Source organism: Pelobates fuscus, unplaced genomic scaffold (assembly GCF_036172605.1).
Source record: "Pelobates fuscus isolate aPelFus1 unplaced genomic scaffold, aPelFus1.pri scaffold_24, whole genome shotgun sequence".
NCBI lineage: Eukaryota > Metazoa > Chordata > Amphibia > Anura > Pelobatidae > Pelobates > Pelobates fuscus.
Window position 1 is genome coordinate 279,496 of NW_026961888.1, and position 20,023 is coordinate 299,518.

A 20,023-nucleotide genomic window follows, 5' to 3' on the forward strand; every position below is an offset into this window, starting at 1 on the left:
AGCACGGAAGGAGAGGGTTAAGCATATTATTGAGAGGAAAAAAAAAAGTGAAGGGGCGTGTTTAAAACGCCCGCCTCCTTTGCTGCAGGTCCCCATACGGTCCGTCCGAGGAGTATATAAGGAAGAGCTTTGCACAGCATCTCATATCGTTCGTGCAGAAAGAAGAGCAGAACCATGTCTGGCAGAGGCAAAGGAGGAAAGGGTCTCGGAAAAGGTGGCGCTAAGCGTCACAGGAAGGTTCTTCGTGACAACATCCAGGGCATTACCAAGCCTGCAATTCGTCGCCTTGCTCGCAGGGGAGGCGTGAAGCGTATTTCCGGCCTCATCTATGAGGAGACTCGCGGGGTGCTGAAGGTATTCCTGGAGAACGTCATCCGGGACGCCGTCACTTACACCGAGCATGCCAAGAGGAAGACTGTCACCGCCATGGACGTAGTTTATGCTCTTAAGCGCCAGGGCCGCACTCTCTATGGCTTCGGAGGTTAAAACTCGGGCTTGACTTTACCGCACACCCTATTAACCCAAAGGCCCTTTTCAGGGCCACCCACTTTTTCACTAAAAGACTGAACCTAATCACTTTAACCCCTTCCACACCTGATAAATTGCCTGCTATCTACATAGATACACCGAGAAGGAGATAGTAGTAGAGGCTGCTCCCAAACATCTAGACGGGAAAGGTTGCTAAACACTGTATTTGTAGACCGCATTTTTGAACCATCGGAGGATTTGGAGCCGCCTTCTGTTAATGGTAGGGGATGTAAAAAAATATGAGCAAGTACGTACACACACACTGTCAAGAAAGCTCTGGTTTTGGTGTATTGTTACTGTTGCCTACATTTAATACATGCTTGCAGCCACTTAAATAGAAACATTGTTACTAGCTTTGCATATGCACTCCTGTGTTAACTATGTATTCTCCTCTAAGCGAAAAAGTAGTCTTTTTCCTGCTGCCTCTCCACACGATGGATTCTAAATAGTGAAGTTATTGTAAAATCGCCAGTGAAATAGACCAGCAGAGATGATGGCTACATCGTTGCCTGACGTGAAAATGGGATATGTGGGGACATTTGAGCATTGTAGTGTGTGGGCTCCGTAGCTAGCCCGCTCAAAGTCACAGGCTAAAAGACACGTTTTTATGAATGTGTTGGAGCTCGTTCGAGTGCAGATTTGGTGGCTCTTAAAAGAGCCTTTGTGTTTTGTGTTAGCAGGTTTCAACTTAAGCACGTTCGCCTCGGATCCTACGAGCCAGCTGGATGTCTTTGGGCATGATTGTGACCCTCTTAGCGTGGATGGCGCACAAGTTGGTATCCTCAAAAAGACCAACCAGGTAAGCCTCGCTAGCCTCTTGCAGAGCCATGACAGCAGAGCTCTGGAAGCGCAGATCAGTCTTGAAATCCTGAGCGATCTCACGGACAAGGCGCTGGAAGGGCAGCTTGCGGATGAGCAGCTCGGTGGACTTCTGATAACGGCGGATCTCCCTGAGAGCCACAGTTCCTGGACGGTAACGGTGAGGCTTTTTCACTCCCCCGGTAGCTGGGGCGCTCTTTCTAGCAGCTTTGGTGGCTAGCTGCTTGCGGGGAGCCTTGCCTCCGGTCGACTTACGGGCTGTCTGCTTAGTTCTGGCCATTGTAGCAAAACGAAAGGGAATGAACGCTGCTCGCTGTAGCCTGGGCTTTATAGCCGATACGGCGTTTTCATTGGTTCATCAAGTGGGTGGTATGTTCTGATTGGCTGAAAACAAATAGTAAACCATTTCAAAATACCCGCTCAAATCAACTGCTTCTCATCCCCTCCCCCACATTCAAAATGCCCGCTCAAATCAACTGCTTCATCCCCTCCCCCCTCCTCCATCTATTGAGACCACGCGCCCAAAGAAGGGATCTAAGCCTTTAGTGACCCTTCCTGTCCTGACAGCATTTATTATAGACGCTACTAGTTGAAAGGAATGGCAGTGGGCAGTAATGGACGTATTCCTCCCAACATACTTATTAATAGCTGTATAGGCTTTATCGAGGGGGAGGGGTGCATGGGACATTGACCTCTTACACATGCAGAAAGGCCGCTTCTTTCGATGGGATAGAAGCCACGTCTGATAAAGGACTTTCACTCACAGGACGCTCAGTAGCCATACAAATGAGCTCCAGGAGACAGAGCAGCAGGAAATGTTACAAAGCATCCACTTATTGAAACAATGTTTTCAGCCGAGAGGCCAGGCTATTAAGGCTGCGTTAACTCATCCAGCAGCACAGACAACAGAGCTGTAGCGCCGCTAGGATTTGAACGCTCATAGTAGGTTTCACCCGGCATGTCCTCCAGACAGCGGGAGAGGGGGGAATCCTGAGAGTGAGCGACATGTAGAGATGCCCCGCTTAACAAAAGAGGACCTGTACACTATATACACTTGCCCCAATTGGTATTGATTTGCTGCTGCGTTTATCATAGACATGCATGGCAGCCATTGATTTTAACTAGTTCTATAGCTGGAATGTTGGACAGGATATGGACTGCAAATGGGACTCAGTCAGTGCTGTGACAGAAGCGCCCTAATATTTTAGCTTGCTTATGAGCTGCCAGCGTGGTGTGTGTGTAGATACAGGGAACGGTTTGCGCGCAGCAGAACAATTAATCGGCTCTTTGTGGAGAACGTGGGTGGCTCTTAAAAGAGCCTTTGTGTTTGGTAGGTGAGGGAGGCAGGTGCAGCAGCTGTCCGCTTTACTTGCTCTTGGGCTTGTGGCTCTCGGTCTTCTTGGGCAGCAGCACAGCCTGGATGTTAGGCAGGACACCTCCCTGGGCGATAGTCACTCCTCCCAGCAGTTTGTTGAGCTCTTCATCGTTACGGACAGCGAGCTGGAGATGGCGGGGAATGATGCGGGTCTTTTTGTTGTCTCTAGCGGCATTCCCTGCCAGCTCCAGAATCTCAGCGGTCAGGTACTCCAGCACTGCAGCCAGATAGACGGGGGCACCGGCTCCCACACGCTCTGCATAATTGCCCTTCCTCAGCAAACGGTGGACTCTGCCGACTGGGAACTGAAGTCCCGCTCGGGATGAGCGAGTCTTCGCCTTTGCACGGGTCTTTCCACCTTGCTTTCCGCGGCCAGACATGTTTGTTCTTGATTGAATGCAAGAAGATGAAAACTCCTCCCCTACCACAAGCTATTTATAAACACACTGTGCTCTGTGATTGGATGACTTTACAAGCAGCCAATTAGAGACACGTTATACAGGGAACCAATCTATTGCTGGAGCTAGTGTTAAACAGCCGCTTCCTTACGTCATCTGACTTTAGCAACCAATCGCAGGAAGGGAAGCGGAAGGGCCTCATTTACATGGTCCGCCTATAAATAGAACCGCCGGAGCAAGCAGCTTGCTATTCGCTCGCGAGCTAACAGCGTTAATCATGCCTGATCCAGCAAAGTCCGCACCAGCCCCCAAGAAAGGCTCCAAAAAAGCCGTCACCAAGACTCAGAAGAAAGATGGCAAGAAGCGTAGAAAGAGCAGGAAGGAGAGCTATGCCATCTACGTGTACAAGGTGCTGAAGCAGGTCCATCCCGACACCGGCATCTCCTCCAAGGCAATGGGGATCATGAACTCCTTTGTCAATGATATCTTTGAGCGCATCGCAGGAGAAGCTTCTCGCCTGGCTCACTACAACAAGCGCTCCACCATCACCTCCCGGGAGATCCAGACTGCCGTGCGCCTGCTACTACCCGGAGAGCTGGCAAAGCACGCCGTGTCTGAGGGCACCAAGGCTGTCACAAAGTACACCAGCGCCAAGTAAATGTCCGCCTCCCTGACCACCCGCTAACACAAAGGCTCTTTTAAGAGCCACCCACACTGTCTCTCTCAGAGCTGGCATCACACCCATGCATCAACTCTACAGCTTACTTGCTGCCCACCACAAGCTCACGCAAACGTGTAGCTTTCCTTTCACTTAACCCTTTCCATGCTGTCCTGTAACTCTGAAGATCTCGAGCTGCTCGTGTTTGCACATTTTAGACACTTGTATCACTCACATGCTGATTTAGCCACCTAATGCTCAGTTTGCTCCGCTCTATTACTTTCAAGTCTACCTAGATACCGGACTTGATCTTAGAAGATATTCGTTGGGCGGCTGTATATCTAGTAACTGTAGATTAGGGACAGGCTTCTTATTCAGGGTAGCGTTCGAAGTCGCATTAGGGATATTATAAAAGCTGCTACTGTAGGAGATCTTATACCTAATACTTTACCAAATGGCTACATGGCCAGGGATTTCACTCGATAAGTGTATCCGTTTCTTTCTCTTTTGTTATAGCCTATTGAAACAATGTTTCACTTCATCCTGATACTGTCTATTACTATGTTGCATGTTACATGAGTCATTGGCGGCGGACATATCACCATACCCATCACCGCTATATCCACTGACTCACAATCCGCTCTTCAAGCCTGGTGAATCGGGAGCGGCATACAGATAATATCATACCACAGCATACCTACCTTCACGAGACCTCCTTGACAATGAGGGAGTTAGGCCCCTGTCGTCCCTACACCCGCAGGGAACTCCCACGACCCTTCAAAAATTTCTCTACGATCAACTCATTCACTTTTTGCGGACCAACAAATACCCCCAACAAGGTCACCGAGCACTGACCAAATTCGAACTTACGTGCACCCAATGCACACTCAAAAAGAAACAGGTCAAAACCACATATGCCTACTACAGGACACTAGCCAACCAATCAACCTACTCTACAAAAAACACTGGGAACAAGAACTGCACTTATCTTTCGCAGATAATGACTGGAAGAAAATATTCCTCCTGACACAAAAATCATCCACCAGCTTAGCGACACAAGAAAGTAACTATAAGAAGATAGCTAGATGGCACTACACCCCATCCAAACTCAAACGGGCATTCCCAGGCACGTCCAATAACTGCTGTAGATGACTAGAGGCCATTGGGGACACGGCTCACATCTGGTGGTCATGCACGGTGAACCAAAAGTTCTGGTCACGGATCTCCAGTCTCATACACCTCATAACGGGAACCACCATACCCTACCCACCTTAAACACTCCTATATCTTATATTGCCTCCCTCCATACCAAGGGACACTAGGACCCTAGACATACATCTGCTCAAAGCAGCAAATCTGCTTATCACCCTCCACTGGAAAAAAAAAATATACATGACCTCCTGGGAACCCTAGTGTAACTTCATGAACACCAGTCAAACAGACCGATAGTGACACCCAGCTGGAGATAATATGAGACCTTGAACTACCAGCGAATCTATTTGAATATCAACACCCTTATTATTTTTGGTCTTCACTTCCCCTCTATGTCGACTACAAGTATTTCTGTTACTGAATGTGAACTTTGTACTAGACATTATGACTAAAGCAGCAATGTTATACACATTTTTGAAGTATCAATTGTTACATTTGCAAGAATTTTAAAATAAACAATTTCTAAAAAAAAAAGGAAAAAGGAAAAAAAGCCGAACAGACACTGCTTGATCCGTTTTAGGTCAGCTTTGGGATTTCTAGGTAGTCTCAGTAAAATCCATTCTGAGTTCTCCTTATAACCGGCAGAAAAAAAAAAAAAATATATATATATATATATATATATATATATATATATATATATATATATATATATATATATATATATATATATATATATATATATATATATATATATCTGCGAGCGGTTCAACAGAACACTGCTTGCCGAGACTGGGAGCGACTCCTACCGCACTTCTTATGTGCATATTGGGAGGTGCCGCAGGAACTGCTTTGGACTATTATATGGGAGAAGATTACGAGGACCTCATCACAGTGCATTGGGATGGGGGAATGTGCTAAAACTCTGTGACCACATGGAACAGTTGGCTAAGTTGGTAAAAGAGAACCTCCAAGCTGACAAGGGGTGACAGAAAGTATGGTATGACCGGGGTACCCGACTGCGTAGTTTCCGTGTTGGACAAAAGATTAAACCGGTCTGACATGATTAATTACAGGCGGCATGGCAGGGTCCCTACAAGGTGGTGGAGCATATCTGCAATACCACCTATGTGGTAGCCAGCTGTGCAGATGAGAGAGTAAACTGCTCCTTCCACGTTAATATGCTTAAAGAGTACAAAAAAAGGAAGGACGATGTAACTGCAGTGTGCGCCCCAGCTTCTGAGGATCTAGACAGCCTCGCATTACCTGACTTGCTAGAGGGAGACTCCCAAGTTGACCTTATCGCTCAAGTCAAACTAGGAGACAAACTGACTGATAAAGAAATAGTTCAGGCCCACAAATTATTGAAAGCTAAACGAAAGACCTTCTCCCAAGACCCTGGGTACATCACCCTGGCTGTACACAACGTGGAAATCCCAGGACAAGCACCTATGAGGCAACCACCCCTACCACATTCTCGAGGCAGTCCGGTAAGAGATACGGAAGGATATACAGTAAATGCTGTGACTAGGAGTGATTGAGGCTTCAGACTTGGCTTGTAGTCCTAGTACCGAAGCGGGACGGAACAACACTCTTCTGCGTGGACTACAGGCGACTGAACGATCGGACTCTTACCAACTCTTATCCCATGCCCTGGAGGAACTATTTCATCATATAGCATGGGGACAGTATCTCGCCACAACAGACCTATGCAAGGGCTACTAGCAGATTCACCTGGCCGAGGAGGCTATCCCCAAGTCGGCATTCGTCACCCCGCTTGGCCTATTCCAATATCAGGTCATGCCGTTCTAGATGAAGAATGTCCCAGCCACCTTTCAACGTATGGTGGATAGGTTCCTCAATGGCTTCCAGGAATTTGCACGTGCGTACCTGGACAGCATAGCTATCAATTGTGACTCATAGGAGGAAGATTTCCCATGTAGGGAAGGTTATCGGCCGAATTAGAGCAGCTGGCTTAACTCTGAAGCCAGACAAGTGTCACATTGGTATGGCTGAAGTGCGGTATCTGGGACACAGAGTAGCTGGGAGACTTCTGCCCCTACCCGAGTGGCCACCACACACTGGATAACACAGTTCTACTTCACCCTTTACTAAGTCTTGGCTCGTGTTTTTTTTTAAATTCTTTATTTTATTTGTGCATGAAAAATCACATAAAGCACACAATGCCACAACAGCTAGAGCATGCAGAGCGTCATACATAGATTTACATTGGTTAGGCATTAAAACATAGCACAGTTTTATGGATTATTATCGCATGACAAAGAGTTATATCTAATAATATTATCAATAACAGCGTTAAACTAGGTTATCCAGGTTAGATTGTTATCAGCTATATATATATCAGAGAATTTACAACATTGAAAACAGGTTAGACTACAATGTTAAACCGGTGAGCTATAAAACCACCTGGTAAGCACGTTAATAGAGGTGAGATATCCCCAGCAGTACCTTTCTACATTAGTAAGCATGTTGGTAGCCTGGCTGTAATCAGGCTAAGTTAAGTAATGACATGCAATTAGCCGGCATAGATGTATCTGTGCCATGGAGTAATAAAACGAAAAAAATAAAAAACAAATAGATAATGCTGCTTCTATCTATAACAAGCTCGTGTTGGGATAAAGTCACCCTCACAGGCCAGCAGTATGCATAAGGGCTAGTACTCGTGTTCGCCAAGAGGGACAGTTAATGTCCAGGGTGTAGTAGCAGTTTGTGAGTACGTCTCTCAACAGTCATGCTGTCCCAGGGCCGGTCCGACCCTCAGCCTGTTCCCCGTCTGGGAGAGTGCAGCAGGTCTGTGCCAAGGTGCTGGTCATATCGGGTGTTGGGCAGTGCATGATGGGTGACTACCTTCGGGTGGGCCCGCTGCGTCTCCGATTTCTCCGATGTAGGAGCCGCTTTAGAGGCTGTTGGCGGTCCCCGCTGTTTGGTAGGCATGTAAGGGGTACGGATATGAGTGCACCCGCTTGTCAGCTCTGTGTCGGGACGCTTTGTGCGGCTTCCTCCTCCGCTTCCCCGCTTGTGTAGCGCCAGCTTTCCGCCCTGGCTGTGGTGGTTTGTCCCCGTTCTGTGGAGGGCTTGTTGCAGCCGTGGGTCTTGTTTGGCTCTGTTTAGCTTGTTCCCAGTATTGCTCCCAAAAGCGTTCAAATGCCAGGGCAATGGGATCCCTGGAGTCTGGGACACACTTGGTCACGTGTTGGCGGCCATCTTTGCCCACTCCAAGCCGCACTCTTGCTGGGCTCATGTTTGGGTGAGACAGCTATACTCTGTGCAAGAGAGCTTAATCACTAGGACCCTGTTACAGGTTAGGAAAGTTTGGATAGACCCCAGCCAAGCTGCAGCGGGTAGGGGCTATAGCACTACTGGTGTCCCAGTGATAGCTAGGAAGCAAGCTTGGCAGAGGTGCCCAGTCAGGGTACCATGCAGTCCATCAAAGTGTGTCCAGGATTGTGTGTCCATGAATGGAGACCCCATGCTGGGGGTCTGTGTATAAATTCTGTGTGCCTTGCCTGAATAAACCAGATCTACTCCCAGCACTGGCGTACATACCGCGGTCGCAGGGGTTGCAGCTGCGACTGGGCCCAGCCCACCAGGGGGCCCGGCCACCTAGCGACTCGGTATGTACGCCAGTGTGGGCAGACTCTTCTACTGGGGGGACAAGGAGCTGGCCACATCAGGGCCCCCGAGGCCGGCCCTGGTGTTACCGGGCGCGCGCGCGCGAGGGAGCACTCTCCCCTGAGCGCTCTCTGATCAGCTCCCTTGCGCGCCCCGCACTTATGCTGCAGCCGGAATATGAAGTTATATTCTGGCTCCGGCATCAGTAAAAATGTGCGAGGGAGCTGGGCAGAGAGCGCTCAGGGGACAGTGTTCCCTCACGAGCCAGCAGGACCGGCCGCCGGGCAGCCCCTGGACTGGACTGGAAAGGGAGGCTGCGGGATTTAATCTGAAAAAAAAAGCACACAAAAAACGTGTGTATGTGTGTTAGTGCTACAGTGTGTGTGTGTGTGTGTGTTAGTGCACATTTTTGTGCCAGTGTGTGTGTTACTGTGTCTGCTAGTGAGTGTCAGTGAGTGTGTTAGTTTTTGTTTGCGTGTGTTACTGTGTGTTAGTTGTGTGTGTCTGTTATTGAGTGTGTGTCTGTTAGTGAGTGTCAGTGTGTGTGTCTGTGTGTGAGTGAGTGTGTGTGTCTGTTACTGAGTGTGCTAGTTTGTGTGTGTCTGTTAGTGAGTCTGTTAGTGAGTCTAGTGAGTCTTAGGTTAGTGAGTCTAGTGAGTCTTAGGTGTCTTAGTGAGTGTGTGTTTGTCAGTGAGAGTGTGTGTTTTATAAGTGAGTGTGTATGTGTCTCTGTCTGTCACTGAGTGTGTCTTTGGCAGTAAATTTGTGTGTCTGTTAGCTAGTGTGTATGCGTCTGTTCGTGAGAGTGTGTGTGTGTTTTAAACCCCTTAAGCACTTACCTTTCTCCAGCGCCGGACTCCCTTGGCGCTGGGGATCCCTCCGCCCCGACCTGCCTCTCAGCTCCCAATGCGCATGCGTGGCAAGAGCCGCGCGCGCATTCAAACCGCCCATAGAAAAGCATTACTCAATGTAATGTCGTGTGTACGCCACTGACTCCCAGCATTACGTTTAGACAAATGTATTTGTGGAAAGCTGTACTAGCTAATACAACGGGAAAGGGAATCCATGAAGGTGATACCCTGGTGGTCCGCCACACAGATCAACATGTTAGCTCCTAATTTGGTGCTAAAATCAGGACAATTTTTGCTGTCATGTTTTTATCATGATTTGAAATAGCATTGAAATGTTTTTGATGTTTTGGAAAAAAGTCCCTAGAGTGCGGAACTCATTGCTGTTGTTTACTGTGCCAGACCTACACCAGGCTTCATAAAGGATTTCCTGGAGAACACAGTGTGTGTGTTTTTTTTTTTGAAACTTAAAGTTTATTTGTTTTTGTTTTTGTTTTGTTCACTTTTTCGCAAACATTGTGGGAGGGGGTAGGGTACAGAAAGGAAAAAGGGAAGGGTTCAGGTATAGGGATACATCAGTTGGTTTTATTTCAACTGTACAGGTAGTAATATTTCAACTTATTACAGCATTGTTCAGATCGACAGTGATGAGCATTGGTTTTGGTAGCATGGTTGTGTACTGCGGCGTACTTACGAGGTAATGTTTGTTTCTGGTTTGGTGTTATGTTGCTTTGCTCTGCGTCTTGGGGGGTTTTGTGCGTCTGAGGGCGGCTATGCCTTTACCAGTGTATGTACCTCTCCGGTGATTGCGGTCTAATGCTCGATACTCCTCCACGTATCTCTTTTTCTTTATTTATCAAGTAACTATTCAGTAATTATGTGATTTTGGGGACAGTCTCTCACCACACGGGCGTGTGGGGGTAGTTTGAGTCGGTGTCTCATTGGGTGTTGCTGAGCGTCCTAATTTTTCCCCACGTCTCGTGGGCCGTTCGGACGCTCGGGCGTGTGCCAAGCTGTGCCGTTGCCATTAGTTCATATGACCAGTTTTGATCAACCTGTTTCACCAGCTCGGTTATCGTTGGCGTGGTGGTTTTTTTCCAGAGCCTAGATATTAGTAGGTGGGCAGAAATCAGAGTGTGATATATAGTGATTTTAATATGTTTTGGGATGCCCCCTGGTATCATGAATAATAGGCATTCCTGTGGCTGGTCCAACCTTGTGTCAGGCAGTAATTTTTGGAGTAAATGAGTCACCGCTTCCCACAGTGGGCTTATTTTGTCACAGGACCACCAGACGTGGAGCATCGTGCCCACCGCCCTTCCGCATCTCCAGCATACATTGCTGGTGTGGGGCCATATTTTATGTAGCTTCGCTGGTACTAGGTACCATCGATACATGATTTTGCGTTGCAATTCTAGGTGGGTGGCGCAGGCAGTGAGCCCACGATGTGCCGAGTACGCCCTGTCCCACTCATCATTAGAAAATGTTTGGCCTATTTCCCCGTGCCATTCTCTTTTTATGTGCTCTAGTGTGTGTGTTTGTGCGGAGACTAGTTTTTGATACCCCCAAGACATTGTCTTTTTGAGAGGCGCCGCTCCCACGCATTGCCTTTCAAATATCGTCATTTCTTTACTGTCGCTGATACCTGTTTGGTGTTTCAGTTTGTCTGCTACATATGATTTGAGTTGTAGGTAGGAGAATGTGGTCTTGGTGGGCAGTGTGTATTCCTTCTGGATGTCTAGCAGTGTTTTTAGTTTTCCCCTGTCTATAACTTGGTATATGTGGTGTATACCCCCTTTCTTCCATGTTTCCCATGCGAATGTGGGGATTTCGATGCCTATTGTTTGTATTGGCGTGGCCATAGATAGTTTAGGGCTCGACATCATTTTATGTTTCATTGTGTCCCACATTCTTAACAGGTTCTGTGTGCTGGGTAGTAGGGCCTCACGTGTGTGCTTAGGGCATCTATGTAACCATAATATAGCTTTGAGGTCTTGTTGAGGTGCCCAGTGGGATTCTATTGTTACCCATTGTGGGGTTTGGGTCGGGAGGTTTATTTGTGCTATGTTATGGAGGTATGCTGCTCTACAGTACGCCGTTAGATTTGGCAGGCCCAACCCCCCTTTGCTCACTGGTTGTTGCAACGTTCCCGCTGCTACCCGTACCTTTTTTCCTTCCCATATGAATGTGTTAAGGGAATGTTGCATATTTTTTAGGAACTTTTTCGGGATGGGTATTTGCAATGTACGAAAGAGATATTGAATTTTGGGTATAAGTGTCATTTTTACCGCAGCTATGCGGCCTGTCCAGGATAGAAACTTTCCCTTCCATTTTTGTATGGTGTCCATGATCACTGTTCGGAGACTTTCGTAGTTTAGTTTAAATAGTCGTGCTGGGTTTCTGGGAATCTTAAGTCCCAGAAACGACACGTAGTCGTCCCTCCAGTCCAGTTGAAATGCCATTTTCAGCCTGTCCACTAGGTCACTATCCAAATTTATCCCCAAAGCTTGCGTCTTAGTGACATTTAACTTGTAGTACGAGACTGCCCCATACTCATGTATTTGTGCCATCAGGTTTGGTAAGGATATTAACGGTTGTGTAATTGTTACCAGGATATCATCCGCGAAGAGGTTTAATTTGTACTCTCTCTCTCCCAGGGTTATTCCCCGTATGGATCGGTCTGCTCTTATGGCTGCTGCCAGTGGTTCCAGCGCTAGAATGTATAGTAACGGGGATAAGGGACATCCCTGTCTCGACCCATTAGTTATCGTAATTTGTTTAGACATGAATCCAGCATTCAGTACCCTTGCCGTGGGACGGGAATACAGTGCTTTTACTGCACTCAAAAACCCCTGGGGGAATTTGTATTTGCGGAGCACAGCTTCCAGAAACGGCCAGGCAAGCCGATCAAAAGCTTTTTCGGCATCCAGGGAGAGTAGAACACCCCCTCCCCGGATCCGAAGCAGGCTGTGCACAAGGTCCACTACCTTCCTTGTGTTGTCGGATCCCTGTCTACCCGTGGTGAAGCCCACTTGGTCGTCATGTATCAGTGTGGGGATGATGTGGGTGAGCCTGGTGGCTTGGACTTTAGCATATAACTTGGTGTCAGTATTGAGCAGCGATATCGGTCTAAAGTTTTGGCTACACGTGGGGGATTTCCCTGGCTTGGGCAATGTAACAATATGCGCTTCTAGCATATCTGCGGGGGTTTTCTCTTTCTGCGTGGATACATTAAACAGGTTGGCTAGGTGTGGGGTCAAGGTGCTGGCAAATTTCTTATAGTAGGCGTTCGTGAGGCCATCCGGCCCTGGTGCTTTCCCAGGAGGGAGATGTGTGATGGCCTGCAGAATTTCGGCCTCGGTTATAGGGGCCTGTAGTGTGTTTATTTGTTCCTCTGTTAGTGAGGGTAGGGTTATTTTTTCCAGGTAGCGTTCTATGTTCCCAAGGGTTGGCTGTATGGTGTTTGGATCTTGCCCTAAATTGTACAGGGTCGTATAGTAGTCTGCAAATATGTCGCTGATGTCTTTGGGCGTTACTCTTTTCTCCCCATTGGAGTTTAGTAGGTACGGGATCTTTGTGTTCATGCTTTTTTGTGTTAGTCTTCTGGCTAGAAGTTTGCTCGCCCTATTGCCTTGTGTATATTGCGTCGCCTTGAGTTTTCTAAGGCTAAATCCCATTACTGCCAGGTCGTGTTCCCTAATGTCATTTAGTTGTTCCTTTATTTTCGTCTGTAGCATTGGTGACGGGGTCAGTTGGTTTTGTTTGTTGAGGCTATACAGTGTTTTCAGCCAGCTTTTCATTTTTGCCTGAGATTTCTGTTTCAGTGCGCTAGCTTTCCCTATGATTAATCCTCTGATTACTGGTTTGTGTGCTTGCCAGAGGGTTTCTGGGGAAATGTCTGGGTGTGTGTTCGTCTCAAAATACTGTTTAATGTCTTCCCCTAAACGCTCGCAGAAACGCTCATCATGTAGTATGGACTCATTCAGGCGCCAAGGGCTGCGATGTTTGTAGTCATAGGCATCCTGTAGTTCTAGGGTTATGGGGGCATGATCGGACCACGTGATGGTACCTATGGAGCAGGCCTTAAGCTGATTTAGGAATGAGCCTTTTATGTAAAACCCGTCTATGCGAGAATACGTGTTGTGTGCTTGAGAAAAGAAAGTATAATCTCTCTCTTCCGGGTGTAGCACCCTCCATGCGTCGTATAAGTCATGGTCTCTAAATAGTCGCGTTAGAGGTTTACATTCTCGTGTCAGTGTTGTGGACCTGGGTGTGTGTGGGGGGACCGTGGTGTCCCATCGCGGATCCAGAATGTGGTTCAGATCTCCACATATGGTGGTAACGCCTCTTTGAACCGGTGTGATTTGTGCAATCAGTTTATGCAAAAAATTTCTCTGATTTGTGTTGGGTGCATACATGTTGATTATCGTGTGTTCCAGATTATTAATTTCACACACTAGTATTATATATCTCCCTTGCGGGTCTATAGATTCGTATAACAGCTTAAAGGACACATCTCTACTGATTAAGATAGATACTCCCCTAGTTTTTGATGTGTAGGTGCTATGGTACTGCGTGGGGAATTGTGCCCGTGCTATGGTTATGGTCTGTTTAAGGTGGGTTTCTTGTAGGCATACAACATCGGGGTGTATTTTGTGCAGATCTCTGGTCAGGCAGTGGCGTTTCACCGGGGTATTCAACCCCTTTACATTATGACAGTATATTCTCATGTTCTATTGGGTATACTGGCGGTTGTTTCGTGGGTCATTGGGTGGCAAGATTTGTCTGTAGGTGCTACCTTCTTTAGTGAGTATCCTGATCCTAAGGGCTCGTGTAGCAGTCCCGCTGCTCATTCCCCATGTGACCAACTTTATTCTCTGGAGGTTCCCTGACATAGGTGTATGCTCTCCCTGATTTGCGCTTGTCTTGTGCTTAAGGGTTGACCTGCGGACTGGTCCCTGTTTGGAGGGTGAGGGTTGGAGAGGTGGGTATAGGTAGGGTGCAACAGTAATGCAGTCTTTTTCCATAACATAGGAAGAAAACATTACAACATTTAACATATATACAGTAAAATCAAGATCAGTGTACATTTCCCAATGAAGGGTGAGGCACTAACTAGATAGTGCCGGGTAGGAGCGTGGTAGTCGTGTGCGTGTATAAGAAGTAGAGATCAGTGGGTGAGCTCGCTAGGCCCGATATGTGCTGTCATTCATCACATGACAGCCATGTCCGTGTCGTGTGTTGATTACTTATCGGTAGATGCGGGTGAAGCCTGGGTTCTTTCTTCCCTTACAATGGCAGCCTGCTTCTACCAGTGTGTGCAACTACTTTTTTTTTTTTTTTTTTTGTTTTTTTTTTTTGTTTTGTTTGTAACGTGTCTCTGCCCTATCAATAGGCACTTTTTTACCCACGGGAACTATCTCTCGTTCCCGGTATCGTCTATACGTTGTTTCATCTGTTTGCATGTGTGTGGTGCAGCCTCATGGTATAGCCTTGTGTTATGCGGATGTGTGGTGTAATTATACTTGCGACTCGTTGGATGACCAGTCTTGGTCGGGACCTCGTTTGGTACCGCAACAGAGTCCATATATTTGTCAGTCAGTTCATTTTTTTTGCTTTTTCCACTCCGGTGGCATTCTGGCTCGTGGTGCAGCGTTCTTTCCCTCTGGGTTCGTTGCAATGTTCCAGCTGCGCAGGATTTTCCGACCCTCCTCTGGTGTGCTGGCCGTCGTCACCGTACCGTTTCTCCTTATTAGAAGGCGGATTGGGTATCCCCATCTGTATTGCACATCGTTCTGTCGCAGTGCTTCCGTGATGTCTTTGAATTCTTTTCTCTTTTGAAGTGTGGCCGCTGATAGATCAGTGAATACTTTGATGTGTCTGTATTTCTGTGGCAATTCACGTTCTCCCCTTGTGGCTTGTAGTAGTGCCTCTTTTACATGGAAGTAGTGCAGATGTGTGAGCACATCCCTGGGGGTATCTTGTGGTAGGAACGTTGGCTTTTGGACCCTGTGGTACCTGTCTAAAAGTAGTACCTCTGCGGGCAGGTCTGGTGCTAGTTCTTTAAAGTACCCTATCAGGAACGCATGGAGCTCCTGCTGCTTCACTTCTTCAGAGATGCCTCTTATTCGTAAGTTCTGGCGCCTAGAGCGATCCTCTAGGTCCATTACCTTGCGCTGTGTGAATTCCAATTGTTGCTGTACATGCTGCATCTGGTCAGCCATGTCATTATGTGCTGCAGCTTGGTCTTCCACTCTCTGTTCCACATGTGTTGTCCTGTCTCCCAGTTCTTGCACTTCTTTGCGAAGTTCCCGCAGGGTGCTATGGATTGAGGTGAGAATTTTGCTGGACATGTCGTCCAGACAGCTCTGCAGGAAATCCTGCGTGACAGGCAGGTTTTGCGGCCCAGGAGACGATTGCAGCGGCACTGTGTCATTCCCGCCGTCGCCATCTTGGTCCCGTTCCGTGAGGCCTGAAGTTTTAGGCGTCGATGTACGGGTCTGAAAAAAGTCGGATCGGTCCGTTTTTTCCGTTTGTTTTTTCTGCTTCGTGTTAGCCATGATGTTTCCCAGTAGTCAGGTCTTTTGGAGTCAGCGATAAGCTTTTTTCTTAGCTTTGTTGGGCCGGCGGCTTGCGGAGCTCAGATCAGTGCGACCATCCGCGTTGCTCGCTAGGCCACGCCCCCACAGTGTGTGTGTTTTAATATAACTGGTCTTAGTTGTTGTTAGAGGGTAAACATAGATATATAACATACAATTATGTAATTATGTAATTTAAAAATTGCCACGACTAAGAGCTCTTCTGCTATGATCTTACTACATCCTACCTGAGCTACCTGTCTGAACAAACGAGGATCAAAATCCCTTTTCTCTGTTTCTTTACGACACGAGCTTCAACCCACCTTGATAACACGGGCCCCTTCCCTTTCTTGCATAAGAGTGAGAAAGAAAACCTTGGAATATATTCTTTTAATAGTTATCACAGTAATGTTTGTGGAGAACATCAGGCTCATCCCAAAGGAGATGTGTCAGCTTTCACCGGCTCTGCTAGATCGTGACAACCCTCGGGACCCATGGAGCTGCTAATGAATTCTTGGTTAGATAGTTTAGTACATTCCACGATAGATGGCATCGACCTCCGTCCTCTTATTTTACCTAAATGTATTCGTTTTATCCATTCGGAAACACAGTGTGAGAGCAGAGTGTGAAAAGATGGAGTAGGGACAGTGGAGGGTGTGTCATAAGACTGTATCCAATCAGAGCGTGGTTAGATCAGCCAATAAGATGCTAGCTGGAGATGTATAATTTGGAGGCTGCTGCGGGCGCGTATTATTGCTTGATCTTCATAGAGAATAGTGACCATGTCTGAAGCCGCCCCAGCTCCCGCCGCCGCACCTGCGGTAGAAAGCGCCTCCAAGAAGAAGCAGCCCAAGAAAGCAGCCGGTGTCAAGAAAGCCGCTAAGCCCTCCGGTCCTAGCGTGTCCGAGCTCATTGTCAAAGCTGTGTCCGCTTCTAAAGAGCGCAGCGGGGTGTCCCTGGCAGCTCTGAAGAAGGCTTTGGCTGCTTCTGGTTATGATGTGGAAAAGAATAACAGCCGCCTCAAGCTGGCTCTCAAGGGCTTGGTGACTAAAAGCACTCTCGTCCAGGTCAAAGGAAGCGGAGCTTCCGGCTCCTTCAAGCTCAACAAAAAGCAGGCGGAGAGCAAGGACAAGGCTACCAAGAAAAAGGCACCGGCTAAAGTCAAGAAGCCTGCCCCGAAGAAAGCCACCAAGTCTCCAGCCAAACCTAAGAAGGTAGCTGCAAAGAGCCCGAAAAAGGCCAAAAAGCCGGCCGCCTCCGCTAAAAAGGCCACCAAAAGTCCGAAGAAAGTCAAAGCCGCCAAGCCCAAGAAGGTAGTGAAAAGCCCGGCTAAGAAGACCGTGAAGAGCCCTGCCAAAAAGGCAGCCAAACCCAAAGCCGCAAAGACTCCTGCAAAGGCTAAAAAGGCAGCTCCCAAAAAGAAATAAGCCTTGCTCGCATTTAATTTTATTTTCCAAACCCCAAAGGCTCTTGTAAGAGCCACCACATTCTCATTTCAGAGCTATATATCAGTGATGGCAACGTGTTTGTTTTGGTGTCATGTCACACATATCGTTCCCCCTCCATCCCTCATTCTAAAGTCAGGAATAACCTAATGAATCCTGTAATCCCAGCATCTAGTGCTCGAAAAGATTACACAGGAATGTATCTTGTCGGTGTGGCTAAGTCCCCGTATACCAGTGCTACACTTGAGCGTTGATTTTTTTTATTTTTTTTGGCTTAGAAATTCCCTCCGTTCTAAGATACTGAGGGTGTTTTTTCATTAAATTGCGAAAGGCCAGTTTTAGTGAGAAACGCATATAATATATAGAATATCACACAGTGTCCTTCCAGACTAGATTTAATGTTATTGCCTTTTTCAGTAAGATAATAAAGCAGAACATATTTTAGGGATTGCGATTTTGTACATGGTGATAATAAAAGGGACTGTCCTCGTCCTCTCTCCACGTGTGAAACGGGCGCTTATTTCGATATTCAAAGAGTGATAAAGCCCAAGAAATGATACCTTGTGCAGTAGCTAAGCCGACTATCAAAGAAACACTAAAGACATGATAAAATGATTATACTTCAAAAGACTTCACGATTGTGAAATCTTTTGAAGCATAAACAGCTTTGGTTTTAAAAGCCAGAACCATTTCGAGCACGGAAGGAGAGGGTTAAGCATATTATTGAGAGGAAAAAAAAAAGTGAAGGGGCGTGTTTAAAACGCCCGCCTCCTTTGCTGCAGGTCCCCATACGGTCCGTCCGAGGAGTATATAAGGAAGAGCTTTGCACAGCATCTCATATCGTTCGTGCAGAAAGAAGAGCAGAACCATGTCTGGCAGAGGCAAAGGAGGAAAGGGTCTCGGAAAAGGTGGCGCTAAGCGTCACAGGAAGGTTCTTCGTGACAACATCCAGGGCATTACCAAGCCTGCAATTCGTCGCCTTGCTCGCAGGGGAGGCGTGAAGCGTATTTCCGGCCTCATCTATGAGGAGACTCGCGGGGTGCTGAAGGTATTCCTGGAGAACGTCATCCGGGACGCCGTCACTTACACCGAGCATGCCAAGAGGAAGACTGTCACCGCCATGGACGTAGTTTATGCTCTTAAGCGCCAGGGCCGCACTCTCTATGGCTTCGGAGGTTAAAACTCGGGCTTGACTTTACCGCACACCCTATTAACCCAAAGGCCCTTTTCAGGGCCACCCACTTTTTCACTAAAAGACTGAACCTAATCACTTTAACCCCTTCCACACCTGATAAATTGCCTGCTATCTACATAGATACACCGAGAAGGAGATAGTAGTAGAGGCTGCTCCCAAACATCTAGACGGGAAAGGTTGCTAAACACTGTATTTGTAGACCGCATTTTTGAACCATCGGAGGATTTGGAGCCGCCTTCTGTTAATGGTAGGGGATGTAAAAAAATATGAGCAAGTACGTACACACACACTGTCAAGAAAGCTCTGGTTTTGGTGTATTGTTACTGTTGCCTACATTTAATACATGCTTGCAGCCACTTAAATAGAAACATTGTTACTAGCTTTGCATATGCACTCCTGTGTTAACTATGTATTCTCCTCTAAGCGAAAAAGTAGTCTTTTTCCTGCTGCCTCTCCACACGATGGATTCTAAATAGTGAAGTTATTGTAAAATCGCCAGTGAAATAGACCAGCAGAGATGATGGCTACATCGTTGCCTGACGTGAAAATGGGATATGTGGGGACATTTGAGCATTGTAGTGTGTGGGCTCCGTAGCTAGCCCGCTCAAAGTCACAGGCTAAAAGACACGTTTTTATGAATGTGTTGGAGCTCGTTCGAGTGCAGATTTGGTGGCTCTTAAAAGAGCCTTTGTGTTTTGTGTTAGCAGGTTTCAACTTAAGCACGTTCGCCTCGGATCCTACGAGCCAGCTGGATGTCTTTGGGCATGATTGTGACCCTCTTAGCGTGGATGGCGCACAAGTTGGTATCCTCAAAAAGACCAACCAGGTAAGCCTCGCTAGCCTCTTGCAGAGCCATGACAGCAGAGCTCTGGAAGCGCAGATCAGTCTTGAAATCCTGAGCGATCTCACGGACAAGGCGCTGGAAGGGCAGCTTGCGGATGAGCAGCTCGGTGGACTTCTGATAACGGCGGATCTCCCTGAGAGCCACAGTTCCTGGACGGTAACGGTGAGGCTTTTTCACTCCCCCGGTAGCTGGGGCGCTCTTTCTAGCAGCTTTGGTGGCTAGCTGCTTGCGGGGAGCCTTGCCTCCGGTCGACTTACGGGCTGTCTGCTTAGTTCTGGCCATTGTAGCAAAACGAAAGGGAATGAACGCTGCTCGCTGTAGCCTGGGCTTTATAGCCGATACGGCGTTTTCATTGGTTCATCAAGTGGGTGGTATGTTCTGATTGGCTGAAAACAAATAGTAAACCATTTCAAAATACCCGCTCAAATCAACTGCTTCTCATCCCCTCCCCCACATTCAAAATGCCCGCTCAAATCAACTGCTTCATCCCCTCCCCCCTCCTCCATCTATTGAGACCACGCGCCCAAAGAAGGGATCTAAGCCTTTAGTGACC

At 47.4% G+C, this 20,023-nt stretch overlaps 5 protein-coding genes across 5 annotated transcripts; 2 read left to right on the forward strand and 3 right to left on the reverse strand.

Moving 5' to 3' along the window:
- Positions 1–1,216: 1,216 nt before the first annotated feature.
- LOC134584755 (histone H3) lies at positions 1,217–1,627 on the reverse strand. The gene has a single exon (XM_063440585.1). The coding sequence runs from the start codon at positions 1,625–1,627 to the stop codon at positions 1,217–1,219; it is 411 nt and encodes a 136-aa protein (XP_063296655.1).
- A 1,085-nt stretch (positions 1,628–2,712) lies between these two features.
- LOC134584756 (histone H2A type 2-B-like) lies at positions 2,713–3,102 on the reverse strand. Its single transcript, XM_063440586.1, has one exon. It carries the CDS (start codon positions 3,100–3,102, stop codon positions 2,713–2,715), a length of 390 nt encoding a protein of 129 aa, XP_063296656.1.
- Positions 3,103–3,397: 295 nt separating this feature from the next.
- On the forward strand, positions 3,398–3,778 carry LOC134584757 (histone H2B 1.1-like). The gene has a single exon (XM_063440587.1). It carries the CDS (start codon positions 3,398–3,400, stop codon positions 3,776–3,778), a length of 381 nt encoding a protein of 126 aa, XP_063296657.1.
- A 12,987-nt stretch (positions 3,779–16,765) lies between these two features.
- LOC134584759 (histone H1B-like) lies at positions 16,766–17,413 on the forward strand. Its single transcript, XM_063440588.1, has one exon. It carries the CDS (start codon positions 16,769–16,771, stop codon positions 17,411–17,413), a length of 645 nt encoding a protein of 214 aa, XP_063296658.1. The 5' UTR covers positions 16,766–16,768.
- A 1,928-nt stretch (positions 17,414–19,341) lies between these two features.
- LOC134584828 (histone H3) lies at positions 19,342–19,752 on the reverse strand. Its single transcript, XM_063440648.1, has one exon. The coding sequence runs from the start codon at positions 19,750–19,752 to the stop codon at positions 19,342–19,344; it is 411 nt and encodes a 136-aa protein (XP_063296718.1).
- Positions 19,753–20,023: the final 271 nt, after the last annotated feature.